The sequence below is a fragment of the Chlamydotis macqueenii genome, chromosome 25, assembly GCF_036417535.1.
Source record: "Chlamydotis macqueenii isolate bChlMac1 chromosome 25, bChlMac1.mat, whole genome shotgun sequence".
NCBI lineage: Eukaryota > Metazoa > Chordata > Aves > Otidiformes > Otididae > Chlamydotis > Chlamydotis macqueenii.
Window position 1 is genome coordinate 3,546,847 of NC_141580.1, and position 16,183 is coordinate 3,563,029.

At 45.4% G+C, this 16,183-nt stretch overlaps 1 protein-coding gene across 1 annotated transcript in view; it reads left to right on the forward strand.

Annotated features, from left to right (window-relative positions):
- The window catches only part of TANC2 (tetratricopeptide repeat, ankyrin repeat and coiled-coil containing 2), a 241,105-nt gene that overhangs the window by 108,681 nt on the left and 116,241 nt on the right, over positions 1-16,183 (forward strand). The window contains exon 6 of the mRNA XM_086766662.1: positions 11,939-12,049. Coding sequence (XP_086622788.1) covers positions 11,939-12,049 — 111 coding nt within the window. The remainder of the gene's footprint in view (positions 1-11,938; positions 12,050-16,183) is intronic.

Consider the following 16,183-nt stretch of genomic DNA (forward strand, 5'->3'; position numbering starts at 1 on the left):
TCTTTTCCTTCTGTTCAGTGGTAGAATATTTCAGATCAAGGTTATTTAGACAAGTTGATAGTTTAAGTTCTTTCTGGGTTTTTTCCTGCTGGAATGTCCAGTTTTCTGCTTAATGAGTATGTGACTACAGAGAATGATTTCTGAGTGAATTTAAATGGCCCCTTGAACTTTATCTTTTGTCAAATGTTTGCATCTTCATTTCATTTCATGGAGGAAAAAAAGAAGACTAAGCATTTTGCTTTCTGTAATTCTTTCTAGGATATGCTTTGAAATTTCTGGAAACAGTTTGGGCAGGTGAATAAGCTTGTCCAGCACTTAATTCACGTTACTATTGCTCTGATGAGCAGTGTAAGTCTAAAGGAGCTGTACCAAAAAGGCAATAAACCCAACCTCTTGCCGGGCGGAGCTGCTACTAGAACCACACATTTATGAACAAACCAATTACTTTTTTTAAACAGAACTAAGTGCGGAAAGAAATTAGCTGGAACAAAACCAATCAACTGCGCCCCTCCAAAAAAAATCCCCAGCCCTAACTCCAAATAAATCACAGTGGGCACTGTGATTCTGAGTGTTCCAACTGTTAAATTATTGTTATTGGTGATGCTGTTACTGCTGATGGTAATAACGGACAGCTGGGGAGGCTTTCACACTGCAATGCCTTAAAGACTTTCCAGCACTGAATACAAATCCACGGGGAATCACTGTAGATGCGCACCAGGACGTCGCACTGGTTTGGTACTATGAGAGCAGCGGGCCAAGGCAGCGAGCTGTCGGACTTACTGGGATGTTTCCTGTTGTCTCAGCAGCGGTTTTGGAGCTTTTGGATTGAATTCCTGTCTCTCTTCATCTTTTCTGTTTCTGCAAAGTGTCAGGTGTGTTAGAGGGCCCGAAGCAGGGCTGTAAAGGCAGCTCGCCCGGCTTGCTTCTCCTGGTCTGCTTTGGAGTCCCCAAAACGGGCAGCAGGAGAGTGAGCAGTCTCGGTCGCAGAAGTGAGTAGGGGTAAGTGAGAAAATGCTTTTTGAAGGGAAGTCACCAAATTGGTGCATTTCTGTCAATAAATGGTCCCTGGCCTTGTTGTGTGACATGACTGTTGCTTCTTCCTCTTACACGTGGGCACTGAGAGCGCTGTGTCCGCAGCAGAGTCCCCATGATTTGAACTGGAAGGACTGGACAGGATCTGGTCCTTCCTGGGACATCTCGCTGCTGTCGCAGGACGCACGTGCCACCAAAGAGATAGCTGGGTCTGAAATCCCGTTACACCGAGCAGCCTTGCTCTCCTGTGTCTGCATCGCTGCGGAGGCAGGTCCAGTCGGTCTGCTGTGACAGTCTGCGTTCACACAAATCATCGCGTGCCCGTTCGATATTTTAATTGTAGTCATTTAGGCACGCGATGTTTCCTCGTCCCTCTTCCTCTGTGGAAGGAAAGGCTGATGAGCAGTCACCTCTTCTCAGAACAGAAAGTTCTAACAGCTCACTTACTTCTACAAGCGAGTGAAGAATTTTAGAAGCAAAGAATAAATTACTGAAAACTAAAGCTGGTTGAATGGTAGCAATTTCCGTAGGAAAAAAAACACCTTGTAAACACAGCATAATATGGTTTTTTTCAGGTGTTAACAAACAAGTTCAGCTAATTCAGGCTCGTGTCTTGCCAGATAAGCAGCTTCATTTTAAGGATCTAATATTCTGTGAAGCTCCTGCCAGCAAAGAAATATGGATCCAAAATAGAGTTCCGTATCAATTGAACAATTATGCCTGCGTGTCAGTGTAATCACAGGCCTGCCTTTATCAGCTAAAGCACCAAAATTTGTTTGAGCAGAGCAAAATGTGAATGGCTGACACATAAATAAAATCAGCCGTGTCTGTTCACATCTTCTGCCTTCGTTTTAAGCGCTGTTACGCACTGAGGGATTTCCGTGAGCGTGTACACTGGATGGCCCCGGCCATAGCGGTGGTGCTGTACGGTGAGCAGGATCTGCGTGCTTTAAGGTGGGGTTACCTCGGCGTTGGGTGGTGGGATATTTCACCACGTTGCCTTCTCTTGTACCCTGGTTACAAAGTCTTGGTGTGATCCTAAGGTGTTCAAGGATGCTGAGTTACTGTCTTTGCTGGGTCACCTCTCGTTTGTAAGTTCTGTAGCACGAGGCAGCTGAAAGGCGGTTGTGATGGCTTCACGTACTAAAAGGGGCTCCGAGGGGGCTCTGGGAAGCTGCAGAGCTGTCGGCCTTGGTGTCTGGATGGAGCAGATTCCTTAGGAAGTGGTCTGAAGGCAGAGTTAATGCTCAGCAGGATAAACAAATATATTAGGGAAAAATTAACGTGAGTGTTACCGAGCGGCATTGGGCTCCACGAGCCTTGGGGACGTTTTTGGAAGAGTCATCGCCCGTGTGGAGAGGAGTCCAAGTTGATAATTTCCCTGAGTTTTCAGACAGGAGGTCAGGAGTGCAAAACCGGGAAGCGATTTTCCAAACCGTGTAGTTAATTTGCAGGAAGCTGTGCGGCAAGGTGTTGGGAATGCAGAAGATCGATCTCAAGAACTTGACCGGTCGTATTAATGGAAGGCGAATGTGTTGCAGGCTTTGGGGGATAACACCTCTGGCTCAACGGCATCGCAACGTGTGAGAGGCTGTCCAGGGCTCCCGGCCTCCCCTCGGCCGTGCTCTTCCCTGGGTGTCCGGTGTGCGCTGCTGGAGACGGGATGCAGAGCTCGGTGGTCCCGATGCTCCAGTTCTCCCGGGAAGGACGGCGGTTCACCAAGGCACAGCGGTTCCTAAGCTTTACGGTAGCGTCGTGAGCACTAGAGGAAAATGTTGGTGTGACGGGGTGGGAGAACAGCGATTCCGAACACTTTCTAGTTTAATGTGGTTCCGCAGCTACACTTCGTGATTCAAATATTATTCCAGTCAAATCTCGGTGTAAATAAAATGGAGACAAGAGCTATGCAACAGAGGAAAACATACGCTGCCGGCAATAGCGACTTGTTTTGGAAGTGGTTAAATTACACCTGCTACTTCCTTCTGTGGGAAGAATCTTGAATTAAATGTATTTTCTTTTCTTGTAGTGACTTGAGATAAATTAAGCTCTATTAAATATTCAGACAGGTTTCTGCATCCTGACTTCTTCAACATGTACAATTTAAAAAAACCCCATAAAGCACAAGTCGTTTGTTGGGGACACTGCAGCAACCGGGCGTTTTTTCCCCGAGATCTGTCTTACAGTCAGCTTCACGCAGAAAAGAGGAAAATGTGTTTGCTTCAGTAGTTGTTTAATTAGTTTCTCATTTCTTTCATGAAAGTTCATCTTGAAATCTGAGCATCGTGTTTAGAGGAGCTGGGCTTTATGTTTAGAAAATGGCGAAACGGTTTCTTTCTGAACAGCAAATTAACACAGTTATCAATAATTTGATTAAAGTGACCAAACTCTTTGCTGGTGTGGTGTGGTTTGTTTTTTTTTTTCCTTTTGTTTGGTGGTTTTTTTTTTTTTTTTTTTTTTTTTTTTTTTTTAGAATAAATGTCCTTTACATTATATCTTTTTTTTTTTTATTCTTTTTTTTTTTTTACAGTTTTTCTTCATTTTTCCAGTCAGTGCAATATTTGGGTCACTGAACAGCTGGAAGAAGAACTCCAGGATAGCAGGAGACTGACTGGGAATAACGAGATTCAGAACTCATGTTTTGTTACGTTCCCCTCTCATCTGTTTTAAATGTAATATTTAATGAAATAAAACTGTTGGGAAAAGGCATGTGACGGGGGTGAGGGACGTTTTCCCCTCCAGCTCCGCCCCACCCGTTTCTGCTGCTTGGGTGTTTCAGCAGACCTTATGTAGGCTTAAAGTCTTGATGACATGATTTCATCTGGTAGTCCCAAATCTTCATTCACTCTGCTTTTTTTTTTTTTTTTTGGTATAACCAAAGTCTGAAAATTGAGAAGGAAAACTGACTGCAACTTGTGAAAAATGTCAGTGGGTGAATTGCTTATTTCCATGACTAGGTCACTTAGGGAGCTGGAGCAAGCGATGCTGACTTCCTCTTCTTTCAGCCTCCTCCTCTCGTACACAAGTTCCTACCTTGAGTCACACACGAGGAATTTCTGCTAAAAGGGGCAATTTTAAAAGACTTCAGAGGATGCTGAGAAGAAGAATTTTAGATGGGAACTGGCATGGAGAAGTCGACTACTGTGACACAGCTCCGAGGAGTCAAAAACAAGTTGACAAGTTTGAATGGAAAGATGAAAGTAGCATGTCCTCCTCCTGCCGTGTCGATACGTTAATTAAATCCCTTGCTTCTCCTCAAAGCCGTCTCCCCTGCGGGGATAAAGACTTTCTGGCAGCCCACGTTGGAAATAAACTTACCTGCAGGGAAAGAGCGAGGGTTTTTTTTTTTTTCTTTCTTTCTGATATCATTAATAGGAGCAACTTTTCTTCCTAAAGGCTTTGCCAGAGTGGTCCAAGCTACAGCTGTTCAACAGGTTGACAGTGGGAAGCTCTGACTGGTCTGGGCTAAACCTGAAACGTTTGGGCTGGCCCGGGACAGGGCTGCTGTGCTGGCTGTTGGCTCCGGCAGCGATGGGTTTGATAATCAGTTGCTATTCCGTTTGGTCTAAATGACAGAAATTGGTTGCATAGTAATAAGCAGAATGGAAATGGAAGTAAAATTCTTCCTGGAAGTGCAGATTGTGTGCGGGTTAGTGTTTCAGGTGAAATTATTTTCTTTCTGAACGTGCGAATTTATTGCAAGCGTAATTGCGCTAGCCGTTATTGAGCACTTCACACCAATACGTATTGTTTTATTCTGTGTGCATTGAAAATACATATGAGCCTTTCAAACCAAGTTCCTTAGAAAATTGGTTAGACATGTACCTATTCATACAGAAGATGATTTTCATCAATTATTTGTTTTTATTTGAGAGAGGCTGCAATAATTTGAGTAAGACGAGTTATAATTTGATTCTATTAAAATGCTTTTCTAGAAGACTCATTCCTTTCTGATGGCGCTGAACATCTTTGTCACAACGTTACGGCTTGACAGTATTTCCCATGCCTTGCACAGAACTGTTTGTCTGGAGAGAGGCGCTGGGGGGGGAACACTTTTCCAGTGGGTCTCCGTGCTCCCACAGGACCACAGAATCCACTTCTCTGGAGAAGGTTATTCCTTGTTTTTACAAAAAAAAAAGTCTTCAGAAGCAATAATAGGCAGAGCCTTCATGTTAGAGACTTCTCGTAGTTTAAAGAATTTTAAAATTAAGACAGTTTTTGGTAGTGGCTTATTTTAACTCTCCGTTACTGGCTTGCTGGACTCGCTTCCTGCTTTTTTGCTCTATTCCTCTTTCCACCTTCATTTCCTTCAATTTTCTTGTTTCAGGACCTTATCTCCTAAACCAAACATATTTTTCTGAAAGTTTTGGAGCGAGTATGATGTTCCCAGGCAGCACATTGTTCTGGCTGCTTGTGTGTTCTGCCCTCCTCACAGCGCTGCGATAACCGGGTGACGAGAGAGGCTTTGAAGTGTAATTTTAAAAGCTTTTTATACTTTCAGATAACGGAAGGGAAAAAACTGTTGCTGTCACACAGTGGTTTCTGTAAAATAGTGCTGGATTCTCTAGAGAAGGATGCTAACCTGTAATTTAGCTATTATAATGATTTTTTTTTTAAATATATACCTAAAAATCCTAATTGCACGTAACTCGTATATTAGAGCCAGAGCAAAAATAATCATGTGGTCTGTAATTTTATCTTTTTACGGCTCTTACCTCAGCAAAATTAAAGAGTCACTGGGGATCAGAGGCAGCACTGAAGTGACATCTCTCATGTTTTGGGTGGAGTCCAGCTGTGTTGAATCTGACAGTTATTTGTTCCAGGAGCTCCGTGGATCAATAGCACTGCAGCACTTAAAACATTTTAGTCCAAGGGAAACTTCAATAAAGTCTCCTCTCCGCAGCATTACGTAGCCGTTGGGCGGCTTCCAGCACGTGAATCAGCCCTTGGCGCGGCGGCCGGCGTTATTAACTAAAGATGGGGAGGGGAGGATGCGCAGGGCGCCCGCTTTTACTTTCTCCAAATAGGAGTTTTCCAAAGTTCGCTCTTCAGAGCGGTGCACGGGCTCTTCCCGTCACAGCCGGGCTCGGGATTTGGTAAAAGCTCATGCGTTTGGGGGATTGCGTTCTGTCCGTACAGAAATGTGTTACAATACTGCGCTGACAATATTTACAAATACAGTGTTTAAGTGTAAAATTCAGCTGAAGCGGTCGCGAAAGGTGAGTGTGCAGTAAATGCAGAGCGATTTGTCGTTTGCATCATTCGTGGCACGCTTTCACCTCTTTAGCCTGGGATAAAAGTGTTTTTACACAAAGTTAGCAAATGTCGTTAGCTCATCCTCTTCTGGGAGAGGAAGATTGCAGGCACGGTGGGAATTCTGTTCTAGTTGTGTGTAAGGCAAGGAGGGGACAAAACTGGGGAGAAAAGCTGTTTTTGTGCCGAGCTCCTTGACCGGGCTCTGCTCAGGACCTGCCCCGTGGAGTGAGTGGGGAGCAGTCAGGCGCGTGGCCATGTGGTGCGTGTGCTTAGCGTGACAAAGCGTGTGAGTCTAATGAAGAGCTGTTTGCGTTAACGCTTGTAAGGAGCTGATAGAAAGAGAGCTCCCAGGTAACCCGGGAGGGGCGATCCATTGTTCACGCAACGGAAAAAGCGTCCGGGTTTCTTCCAGCATCTTCCTGGTCCGTAGGCAGATGGATTTCTTGTGTGTATTCGTGGATGTACACACAGACAAAGGTATAGGTGTGTCTATTTTGTAGTCCAGCCACGGGGTGAATTCAGATCTACTGAAATAACTGCCTGGAGAACGCGGTGTTCGGTCAGGTCGTTCGATGTTAATAACCCTGGTGTAGTGAAACCTTCCTTTCAGAGGCGAATCTGAATGTAGTAGATGAAGCCTTTTGCTTATCCATGGTATCTTCCTTTTATCAATGTGTTTTAATCTAAAGAAAACCTTTTTTCTTTAATTAAAATACTAACTCATCTGTAAATTATATGACAATGAAACGTTAACACAGAAAATGCAGTAGCGTTAGGAAGCTCAGTAGGCTGAGCTGGAGCGCGGCGCTAATAAAGGGAAGATGGTTACTCTGCAACCGTAAATATCCTGGTGTTTCTTTGGTTTATTTTTATTTGGCAGTAGAATAGATGCTTGGCATTACTCACAGATAGCTCCAGGATTGATCCCAGTGCTCCACGCAGAGGTACAAAGGGACAAACCAGCAGCCACTCCTGACCTTTGGAACATTTCTGTGTCGGAGGGGCCGTGCAGCTCGCCCGTCCCCACGAGTCTGAGGAATCTTACAACTTGGGCTGATGGTTTGTGTTCCTCAGGTGGGCATGCTTTCCAGATACACAGGATCTCTTTTCCAAGAGACTCGTGAAGCACCAGTCTGCAGACATTGCAGCTTCTGAGAAAATATTTTCCCTAGTGTTCGTTTACCAGGGTGTTATTGCAGCCCTGAGCATCTGTTCTAAACACGTGTTTGCTTATGTATGCTTTTTAATTCACACCTAGCTGTGCTGTTAGGTGTCGAGGTTATTTCTCTTCTGTCATCAGAGGAAAGAAAACTGAGCATCTCCTGTCTCCGCTGATGAAGAAGTGGTGTTGGGGTCAGTAGGGCTTTGGATTTTGTTGACTCTATCTTGCATTGTGCGCCTCTTCTAGTGTAAGAAAAAGCCTACGGGTTAATAATCATCAGGCAATCCCGAATTCCAGGAAACAGAATCCTTCCTTTTTAGAAGTAGAGTTTCTCTCAAACATGTATTTTTCAAAAAAATAAATTATTTACAATTTTAGAACTAGTTTAGACTCTTGTCTGTTTTGAACAGTGAGATTCGGTCCTTGGCGACGGTGTTGTACTTGCAGTGTCTGTCTGGATGTTAAGGAGAATTAGCATCAAACCCGAGAAGGAAGTAATTTGTATCTTTGTCCCCACTGGAAGATAGGCCACCTGCTGCAGAAAGTGTCATAAACGAGCCGTCTAATTAAACTTCGTGAATGCCTGCCCTGGTAATGGTTTTACATTCCGTGATTAATTCCTACCCTAGAATTACCGTAGCTTTCCTCGAGCAGGAATAGTTGCTGTCAAAGTCAAATGAGAATTTTATTTGCACTGACGGAAGGATTTTCAGTTTTGCTCTACTGGCTTGGATACCAGTGGGGATTAATCTCACTGAGAACTGCAGGAACTGGCCCCAAAAATGCGCAGTATTTATTTTAAACAACTTCTCAAGCTGTTTAAATTCAAGTTCTTACATTTGCAGTAGCAAATCAGTTCCTGGATGCCGTCAGCGTTACAATTGTCGTCGAGTCCTTGGGAGCAGGACTGGCCTGTTGAGCGTATGCACGGCGGGGGCTGCGTATGCACGGCGGGGGCTGCGTACGTACGGCGGGGGCTGCGTATGCACGGCGGGGGCTGCGGCCGTCGGTCCCGGCCGCGGCACTGACCGGGCGGTGGAACCCGTGCGCTGGGTTTGTGACGGCAGCCTGCCTGTCACCAGGATGTTTCTTTCTGAATTACAGGCGCGTTTTACGGTTCTAGAAGACAGCGTTACTAAGAGCTAACCTCTTCATTTAATTATTTATATATTTAAACCTGGTTATGGCAAATATCCCCTTTTCCAGTAGATTTGGAAGGAATACTGTTCTCTCCTCAAAAAATAGCATTTGCGTCAGCAGGGAAGCTATTGCAGTGCTTTGTAATGCCTGGGCTTGGTCTGTTTTGTAGAGAAGATCTTATAGAAATAAGAGGCCTAATGGAGAGATGCAGATACAGAATACTTTGAATAATTTTTTTTCCGTGCTTTTGTTAGGTTTTTTATAGTAAGTGCCAAATGCTCATCCCCTGACTTTGATCTTAAGCTTTATCTCTGCTCGCGGGAGCCTGTTCAGGACCTGGGCAAACTGTTGTGCCTGGGAAGTCACTTTTATAAAAAGATCAATATTATTCTTTAACATTTGGCTAAAAAAGGGCAAACCAGATTTCTGAATTTGTGGCATTGCCATTTGTTATTTGTTCCAGTAGAAAACTAATGCCCAAATATGAATCTGTCAGGATAATCTTCCTTTGGACGGGAGTCAGGAGCGCTTAGCTCTTTTACGTGAAAATCCTCCTTTCCTGTAATCGGGTTACATGTGAGTTAGGAGGGCTTTTTGTCTTTTTCAGGTTAAGAATATCTGAAATAAATGAAACTATTGCTCTGTGGCTTTTTCCCTGATGTGCAGTTACACTGAGAAGCTTGTACCGACCTGAGCTTTTAAAAGTTAACTGTTGTCTTTAAGTCACGGTGACATAGCGTATCTAGTCTGGTGGGAACTTGTGTTTTTAAGGCTTAGGTCTTGCTTTTTAGGGAACAAAACCATAACTACTGTAAAATGACGCGTATGAGTAAACTTGCAGCACGGTGAGAATTCATCGCGTAGTAAAGACAAAGTTCTTCGTTGCCCTCAAAAGAAGAATCGTTGGGTTGGCTTGGGGAGTCCACCCGCTGCCGTGGGTCAGTTGTTTGCAGAAGGCAGGAGGTGACGGGGCAAACATCAGCAGATGAGATGAGCTCCCCGGTGAGGAGTACAGAAGATCCAGAAGAGATGCAGAAATAAAACCCGCGCTGGAACGGGAGGTTGCTGTACTCGTTCCTTAGGGATGGGAACTGCCCTGCTCGGTGCTGCTCCGTGGAAAAGTGCAGGTTCTGCATCTTCTGCGGACTCCTGGGTCCGCGAGTCGGTATCGTCACCCTTCTCCTTGTTAAGTTTCTTCTTCCTCTCTGGGTCAGGAGCTCAAATAACCTTTACTGCAAAGGCACCTGGTGACAACCCCGCTGCAGGCATTGCCCTCTCTTGAGCCGAGAAAACCATGTTTGTTCTGTGGGTCAGAACAAAATGGGCGCTGCCAAGCGTCACGTCGGAAGATTCATGGTTCTGACGTTAGCCAGAGATGATAAAGAAAAGATGAGGGATTTCTAATACGTATTGTAAAGTGAGTGTCACTGAGGCCATGGTAAAACATTTGAAATAAAAATAGCGGTTAAAGCTGCCATTACGAATGACATATTAGTAGATTGGCCTGTGCAGAATTATTATTCTAAACAATTTTCATGCCATACTAATAATCTTCTCAGTATTTATGTGTTTTCATTACATCAGTATCTGGCACCAGATCGTTACTGTGAATATCTTTTTCACTGGCGTTGGCCAGTTCGCAAGCTGATGGCGTGTCTGCGTGTGCGTGTGGCGTGTTGGGGTGGGTTTTTACACAACTGGCGACTGGCTCGTGGCGTTAGGACGGAGCTGTGTGTCCGAGCCGGGCTGTGCATCCAGGAGCTCTGCGTGCGGGTGGGAGGGTGGCGGATCCGGGGGGAGCGGGGGCTTCCAGCCGCCCTTGGCTCCCCTCGCTCGCGCGTTCCTGGCGCGCGTTATCCGGGCCCCTCTGGCCTGCGGGCGGGAACGTGCTGTAAATAGATCTGATACGCATCCCGGATCTTCTTCTGCAAAATGGTAGCGCGGTCCCTTCTTTTATTTTTCCTGATCAGATCAGGTCTCCTGGGATGCTGTTAGGAGAAAGAGTTGGGAGGGTGTTTAGTACCTATTTGGGACAGAGAGGGAGGGGTCTTGACTATATTCTGCTTCTCAGGGACTTTCTGCTGAAAAAGCGTTCCCTTACCTTTATTGCTGTCTTCCCCACTCTCCCTGTAAGCATTCCCGTGATGGTTTCTGTACCCCCTCCGCTGGCTGTGTGTCGCCTCTCTGGTTCCTCTCCCGGGAGTTCCTGCGCCTTTCCCGGCGGCAGGGCCGGCTGTGCCGGCTGCAGGCCTGCGCCCCGAAAGCCAGAGATGTGGTGCTGCCTCCGCGGCCATCGTTTGCCCCCGTGAGCTTTGATTGTAGGAGATGCACGAGAACAGACGTGTCCCCCGCATCTTTAGTTTCAGATTCCAAATTTAATTTACGGCACGGAGAACGATAAACGATGTATGTAAACGGAGGCTTTTACGCTGGGAATCAGAGCGGCACGGAGCGTGCTGACCCACGACGCCGTCGGTCGAGCGGCTTTTCAAACTGGCCTTTCACTTTATTGGGCACGTGAGCTAAACTCCGACATGTGATACAGTAATCTCTGTGTTTAACTCACTAATTCTGTCTGTCCCGTCTGGCAGGAATATCTATTTGACAACTTATTAGTAAAAGTGTTTCAGTAATTATTTTATTACAAACAAGCGTTGCACAGAACTTCCCGTCTTTTGGAATTCAAACTGTTAAACGTGCAGAAAAATCCCGTTTCTCCAGCGCGAGTGGTCAGTCCTGCTTTGTTACAGACAGCTTTACCTTTTCCCTGGTCTTTATTTCAGTCTGCTGGATCTTTTCTGGATTTGCAAGGATAAAAGTGGAGTGCTGGTTTTTTGTCCTGGACAGCGTTAGCTTTACTCTGATCCTTTGTGTCGAACGCCGTATCTGTTTGGTCAGACATTCAGGATGTTTTGGCATTGAAATTTTATATTCAGAGGAGACAATTACCAAACGCAGAACTGGTGTATTCATTTTAGATATTTATAGTTAAATATGTGGTAAAATATCTTAAACCCGCGGTCTCTCTATCAGCTTGGCTTTTCTACAGTTGCTGACTCCAGGCCCATTTGCTTCCTATTAAAAAAATTTAATAAAGCAGGAAAAAAGGAAGCGTTGAAGAGTGAGTGTGCCTCGGTACTCGCACACTTTAAAGTAAGACTGTGGAGTTTGAAAGTTTTAACCAGAGCCATCTCCTTTGTAAAGAATGCAGATTTTTTTTTTTTCTTGACCAAAAAAAAAGAGTAACCTGATATGAGTCTGACAGTGTTGTTTAGTTAAGTGCTTCCATCTGTTGCTTGCTATTTCCCTTACTCATGACCTCTCTTTCTCTCTCCCCCTCCTTCTCCTTAGCCCCGTTGAGGAAAGCAAAGTTTGTTGAGAGCCCTCGAATCCCCGAGTCTGAGCTTGGCTCGCCAACGCTTTCTTCAGCGCAGAAACTGGACGTTGATGCGTACTGCCCCGGTAAGCTGCATGCGAAGGCTGTGCCGTGAAAGAGGGAGAGCAGGCGATCCCAGCCCGGAAGGGTTGGTGAATGTAGCATGGCTCCTTTTTCCAGGTGGTTGGTTGGACCTTCCCCAGACAGGTTTTGTTGACGAGGAAACTTGAATAAGTGTTAGTTTCTAATTGATACCCACTTGTGTTTGTTACTTGCTGTTTTGTGTGTGGCCACTCTCCCCTCAGAATAATTTAGAAGATCTAGAGAGTTGCTTTTGAGAAAATAAAAATGATCAAATAACCATATTACTATATAAATTTAAATTTTTAATGCTGGTTTTCAGAGAGGCTGGAATAAAACCACATTTCAGCAATACCATTAAATCACTAATGCGGAACAGTGGAATCTTGTTTACCTGTGTCCAAGAATGTAGCTTTTTTTGATTTATTTATTTTTTTAAAGAAGTATCTTCTAGTTTATATATCCTGTAGTAATTGCTCTTAAAAGTATACATCTTGCTAGCGGCCTGTGGTTGAAGCGTCGGTAGGAGTGGGTCGTGTCCCCCCTTGGCTTGACCCCGAATGCGTCTGACGGTTTGGACGGGCTGTGGCGTAAATACCTTGGAGCCCAGACAGACCTCGTGCGGACGTGTGAGTGCTGTTTAGATCTTTGTGTAGGTGCATCTCGCCGCCAGCTCAGTATCGTTTCCCAGGTTCTTCCTAAATTTTGGCAGTGGCAACCTGAGGAGGGCTGGAGGCTGTGGAGGTGCTGGCCTTGGAGGAGGCTGGGACCAGCGCTGTCTGAAAGCAGCAGCAAGTGTTTTGGTGGACTTTTTTCTGAATTCTGTAGTTTTGTTTCTCTAGTTTGTGACGAAAGGGACCCATATTCAGGATAGGCTTCAAATGGGGCAAAACGATGTTGAGTGTTTGGAAATGGCATGTAAACATGTGGCATCTTCCTCTTAAATCTATAGCTGCAATGGAAAAGGTCACATTAATGAATGAATCTCTGAAATCAGGGTGTTGTTTATTTCTGTGGATGGTGAGCTTACAGAGTATTCACAATTGGAGGGATTAATTGAACGTTGTCCAAATTTTGAACGTGGGTTTTCTTTAATGTATTGTGTTTGAAAGAGGAGTTGTCTTAGGAAAAAAAAGACAGTCCCTGTGCTTGGAAGTGCCTCCTCTGAGGCCATAGTTGCTGTGAAAAGTGCTCCTTCTTTTTCAATCGTCATGAATTACAATTAAAATTTTGCTGTTGCAGCCCTTTCTTCTTCTCACTAAATAGCTTCGACTGTCATGTTTGTGATTGTTAAAAATTATAAACTTATTATGATTGCACCCACAGAGAATTGTAAATTTGGCTTAAAAAACATAAATTCCACGTTCCCACGTCTTGTGTTCCGTCTTGCACGTGTGTGTCCCCCCACTCCAGCTTCACTTGCGGGGTGTTTGGAAGGGCAGGACTCCTGCTGAGCCGAGAAGCCTCTCTGAGGATGGGATCTGCCGTTCTTTTTTTCCTTTTTGATCTCCTCCACTTGCTGATGGTGTAGTGATCTGAAAGGGAAAGTGGAGTTTCCTCCTGCCTTGAAGTGTTGTTACAGAAGCACAAAGCATCGCTAAGGAAGGGAAAAAAGCGAGAGCAAGAGAGTTGTCACCGTAGATGCTAGTGAACAGCACCAGCTTGGAGTAAAGGTGGAAACTTCAGCTTTGGGGTGTCAGAGTGCTTCAGGCTGCTAAAACACGCGGGCACGGGAGCTGCTGGGTGCTCTCTCCCTTGTGTCCATGCGTGTCCAGGACCTCGTCTGGCTGGGACGCCTGCGTTTGCCCGGGCCCAGGGACTGCAGCCACTAAACAGCCTGACCAGGTTTCTGTGAGCCGCCAGCGGGTGAGGAGGGGACGGAGGAATCCATAGGGGAAGTGATTCTGAAGCCGTTCGTAGGAGGAAGTTTGTGGCACGCACGCTTTTCTTCTTGCAGTGTTGCAGCTCGTCGCTTCTTCCCCTGCTCCGAGCTGCAGCGGGGGGCTGGAGAGCAGTCACGCCATGGATGGTTGCTCGTCTTCTGCTGTAGAACTGGATTATGCTCCACCGCCCTGGATTTATGGTTCCCGCGGTGAAAATAGTGGTGACGTGAGGACTGGAGGTTTTGCTGGAGTAGAAGGTTGGATTAAAGAGCAGAGGAGATAGTACCTTGGAAGAAGTAGGTGGCTGGGCAAGGATCCTTGTGTGAGGAAGGAAAGAAAGAACAAAGATCTGGAGAACTCATAAAGACCAAAGGACTTGGAGTCTGGGCGTAGCATCCAGCTCCGGGTGGGAAGGTGGGGGAAGAGGGGCCAGGTCCTACTCTGGACCGCAGCAAAGCCTGCAGGCACTGTCTGTAACCAGTTTTCCAAGGAAATGCAACTCCTTTCTTCAGTGTTAGGCTTATTTTAACCCTCTTCTAAAATGTTTGTGTCCTGTGAAGGATGTTAGCACACAGTGTTAAATCCCGAGTGTCTCCAGGAATGATGATAGGAGTTGAAAGGAGGAGGGGAAAAAAAAAAAAAGCTGGAGATATGCTAGAGCCTAGCAATTGAGTGGAGGTGGAGTGGTTTGTAACGTGATCCCTGACAAGTAATGTAATTAATTATACACTTAGAGGCAGTTTAAAACACCGAATAGCAACGAGGAGAGAACATTATCTACTCTGCATATAGAAATAATCATTTCAGTTTGAGATGCCTGGAGATGAAATTTTGCTCAGTGCTAAAATGTTTATTTTAAGGCTTCAGGCAAATTTCAGCACATTCCAGGGAGGTGGTTTCCTGAGCAACCGCCCGACCACCGCTTGGCCTCTCGCGCTGCCGCGGGGAGCGGTCGCTTTTGACATCTCGCAGTGTGAATCGGTGTACAAGGTGGTGTGCTCTGGGCATTTTAACTTTGAGGAAGGGAGGAGAAGAGTCAGGTGGTGGCTAGCCTGTTTTGAGGGACGTTCTCATAGGAAGGGCATCGTAAAGCTTTAATCTATTTAAGGGAAAGCAGAAATTGGCCCACATTTTATAGTTGTTGCATTTAAGATGATGACAAAAAAAAGCTAGTTTGTGGCTTTGAAAATCCCATTTCTGTCAGAATTATCTCTCTGTAAAAGCTTTTGTGATCGCAGTGGTCATTTAGAGTTCAGTCAAGCCCTTTTTGACTTGGAGTGTCGATGGCAGAAGAAGAGTTGTTCCTTGTTTCTTGACTTGGTGGTGACTCTGTAAGGGGGGTCTGAAGGGAGCTGGGTCCGTCCTCCCTCTCCATCTCCGCTCTGATCCTGCAGGCGCTGTTTGGCAGAGGCGTCTGCATGTTCCTTCTTGTCAGAGTTTCTGAGACAGTGGGACAGCCTGGGGATGACGCTCATGGCTATCATCGCTGTTTAAGGGGGGTACCGTGGAAGAGCAGGAGCTGGCCTTCAAGACCTCTGTTGTTCAACTGCTAAAACTTCTGTGTAATGATCTCATGATTCACAATTTAATTTTTTTTTTCCAAATTTGTCGCACCTCACTCCTCGTGGTCCTGCTCGTGTAGTGAATGGTGTCCTGGTTTCTTGGTTCTGCTTAGCTGTGTGTCACGACGACGTCTTTCCTTGAACCGCTCTTTGGTTTTAGCGTGGTGGCTAAAACACGTTTTGACTCGTAAGTGCTCAGGAAACCTTTTGGAAACAGGGAGATGGATGGTGCTTTCAGGTAATTGCCTTTTGTCCCAGATCGATGTTTGCAGTTGCATTTTGGGTGATTTATTACCTTGCTGTTATGTTTCAAAGGCTAAGTATGTTATGACATTATCTTTTAATTTGATTAAATTCTTCTTCAGAAATTTTGAGACACAAATCTTGAATGTCTGGTCAGAGGATGTTCGCTCGTTCCTCGTTAGGCTGGCAGGCATCTGTTTCCATCCCTAATTGAGTTGGGTACCACAGCGGTGCCGCCACCGCAAACAGGCACGGGTGATTTACCATCGCAGCGGCGTTTGTGCGCATCTCATCGCTCCTTTTTCTCTTTCTTTGGTTAAAGAATCATTGAGGTTGATGTCTGCTTGCTGCTGCCGCTTCTTTCTTTTCGTCAGATAAAATGTGTATTTTTCATTTTACACAAACTGCACACTTCTCTTAAACAAATTAATTTCTCAGGTTTTAGAAAAAG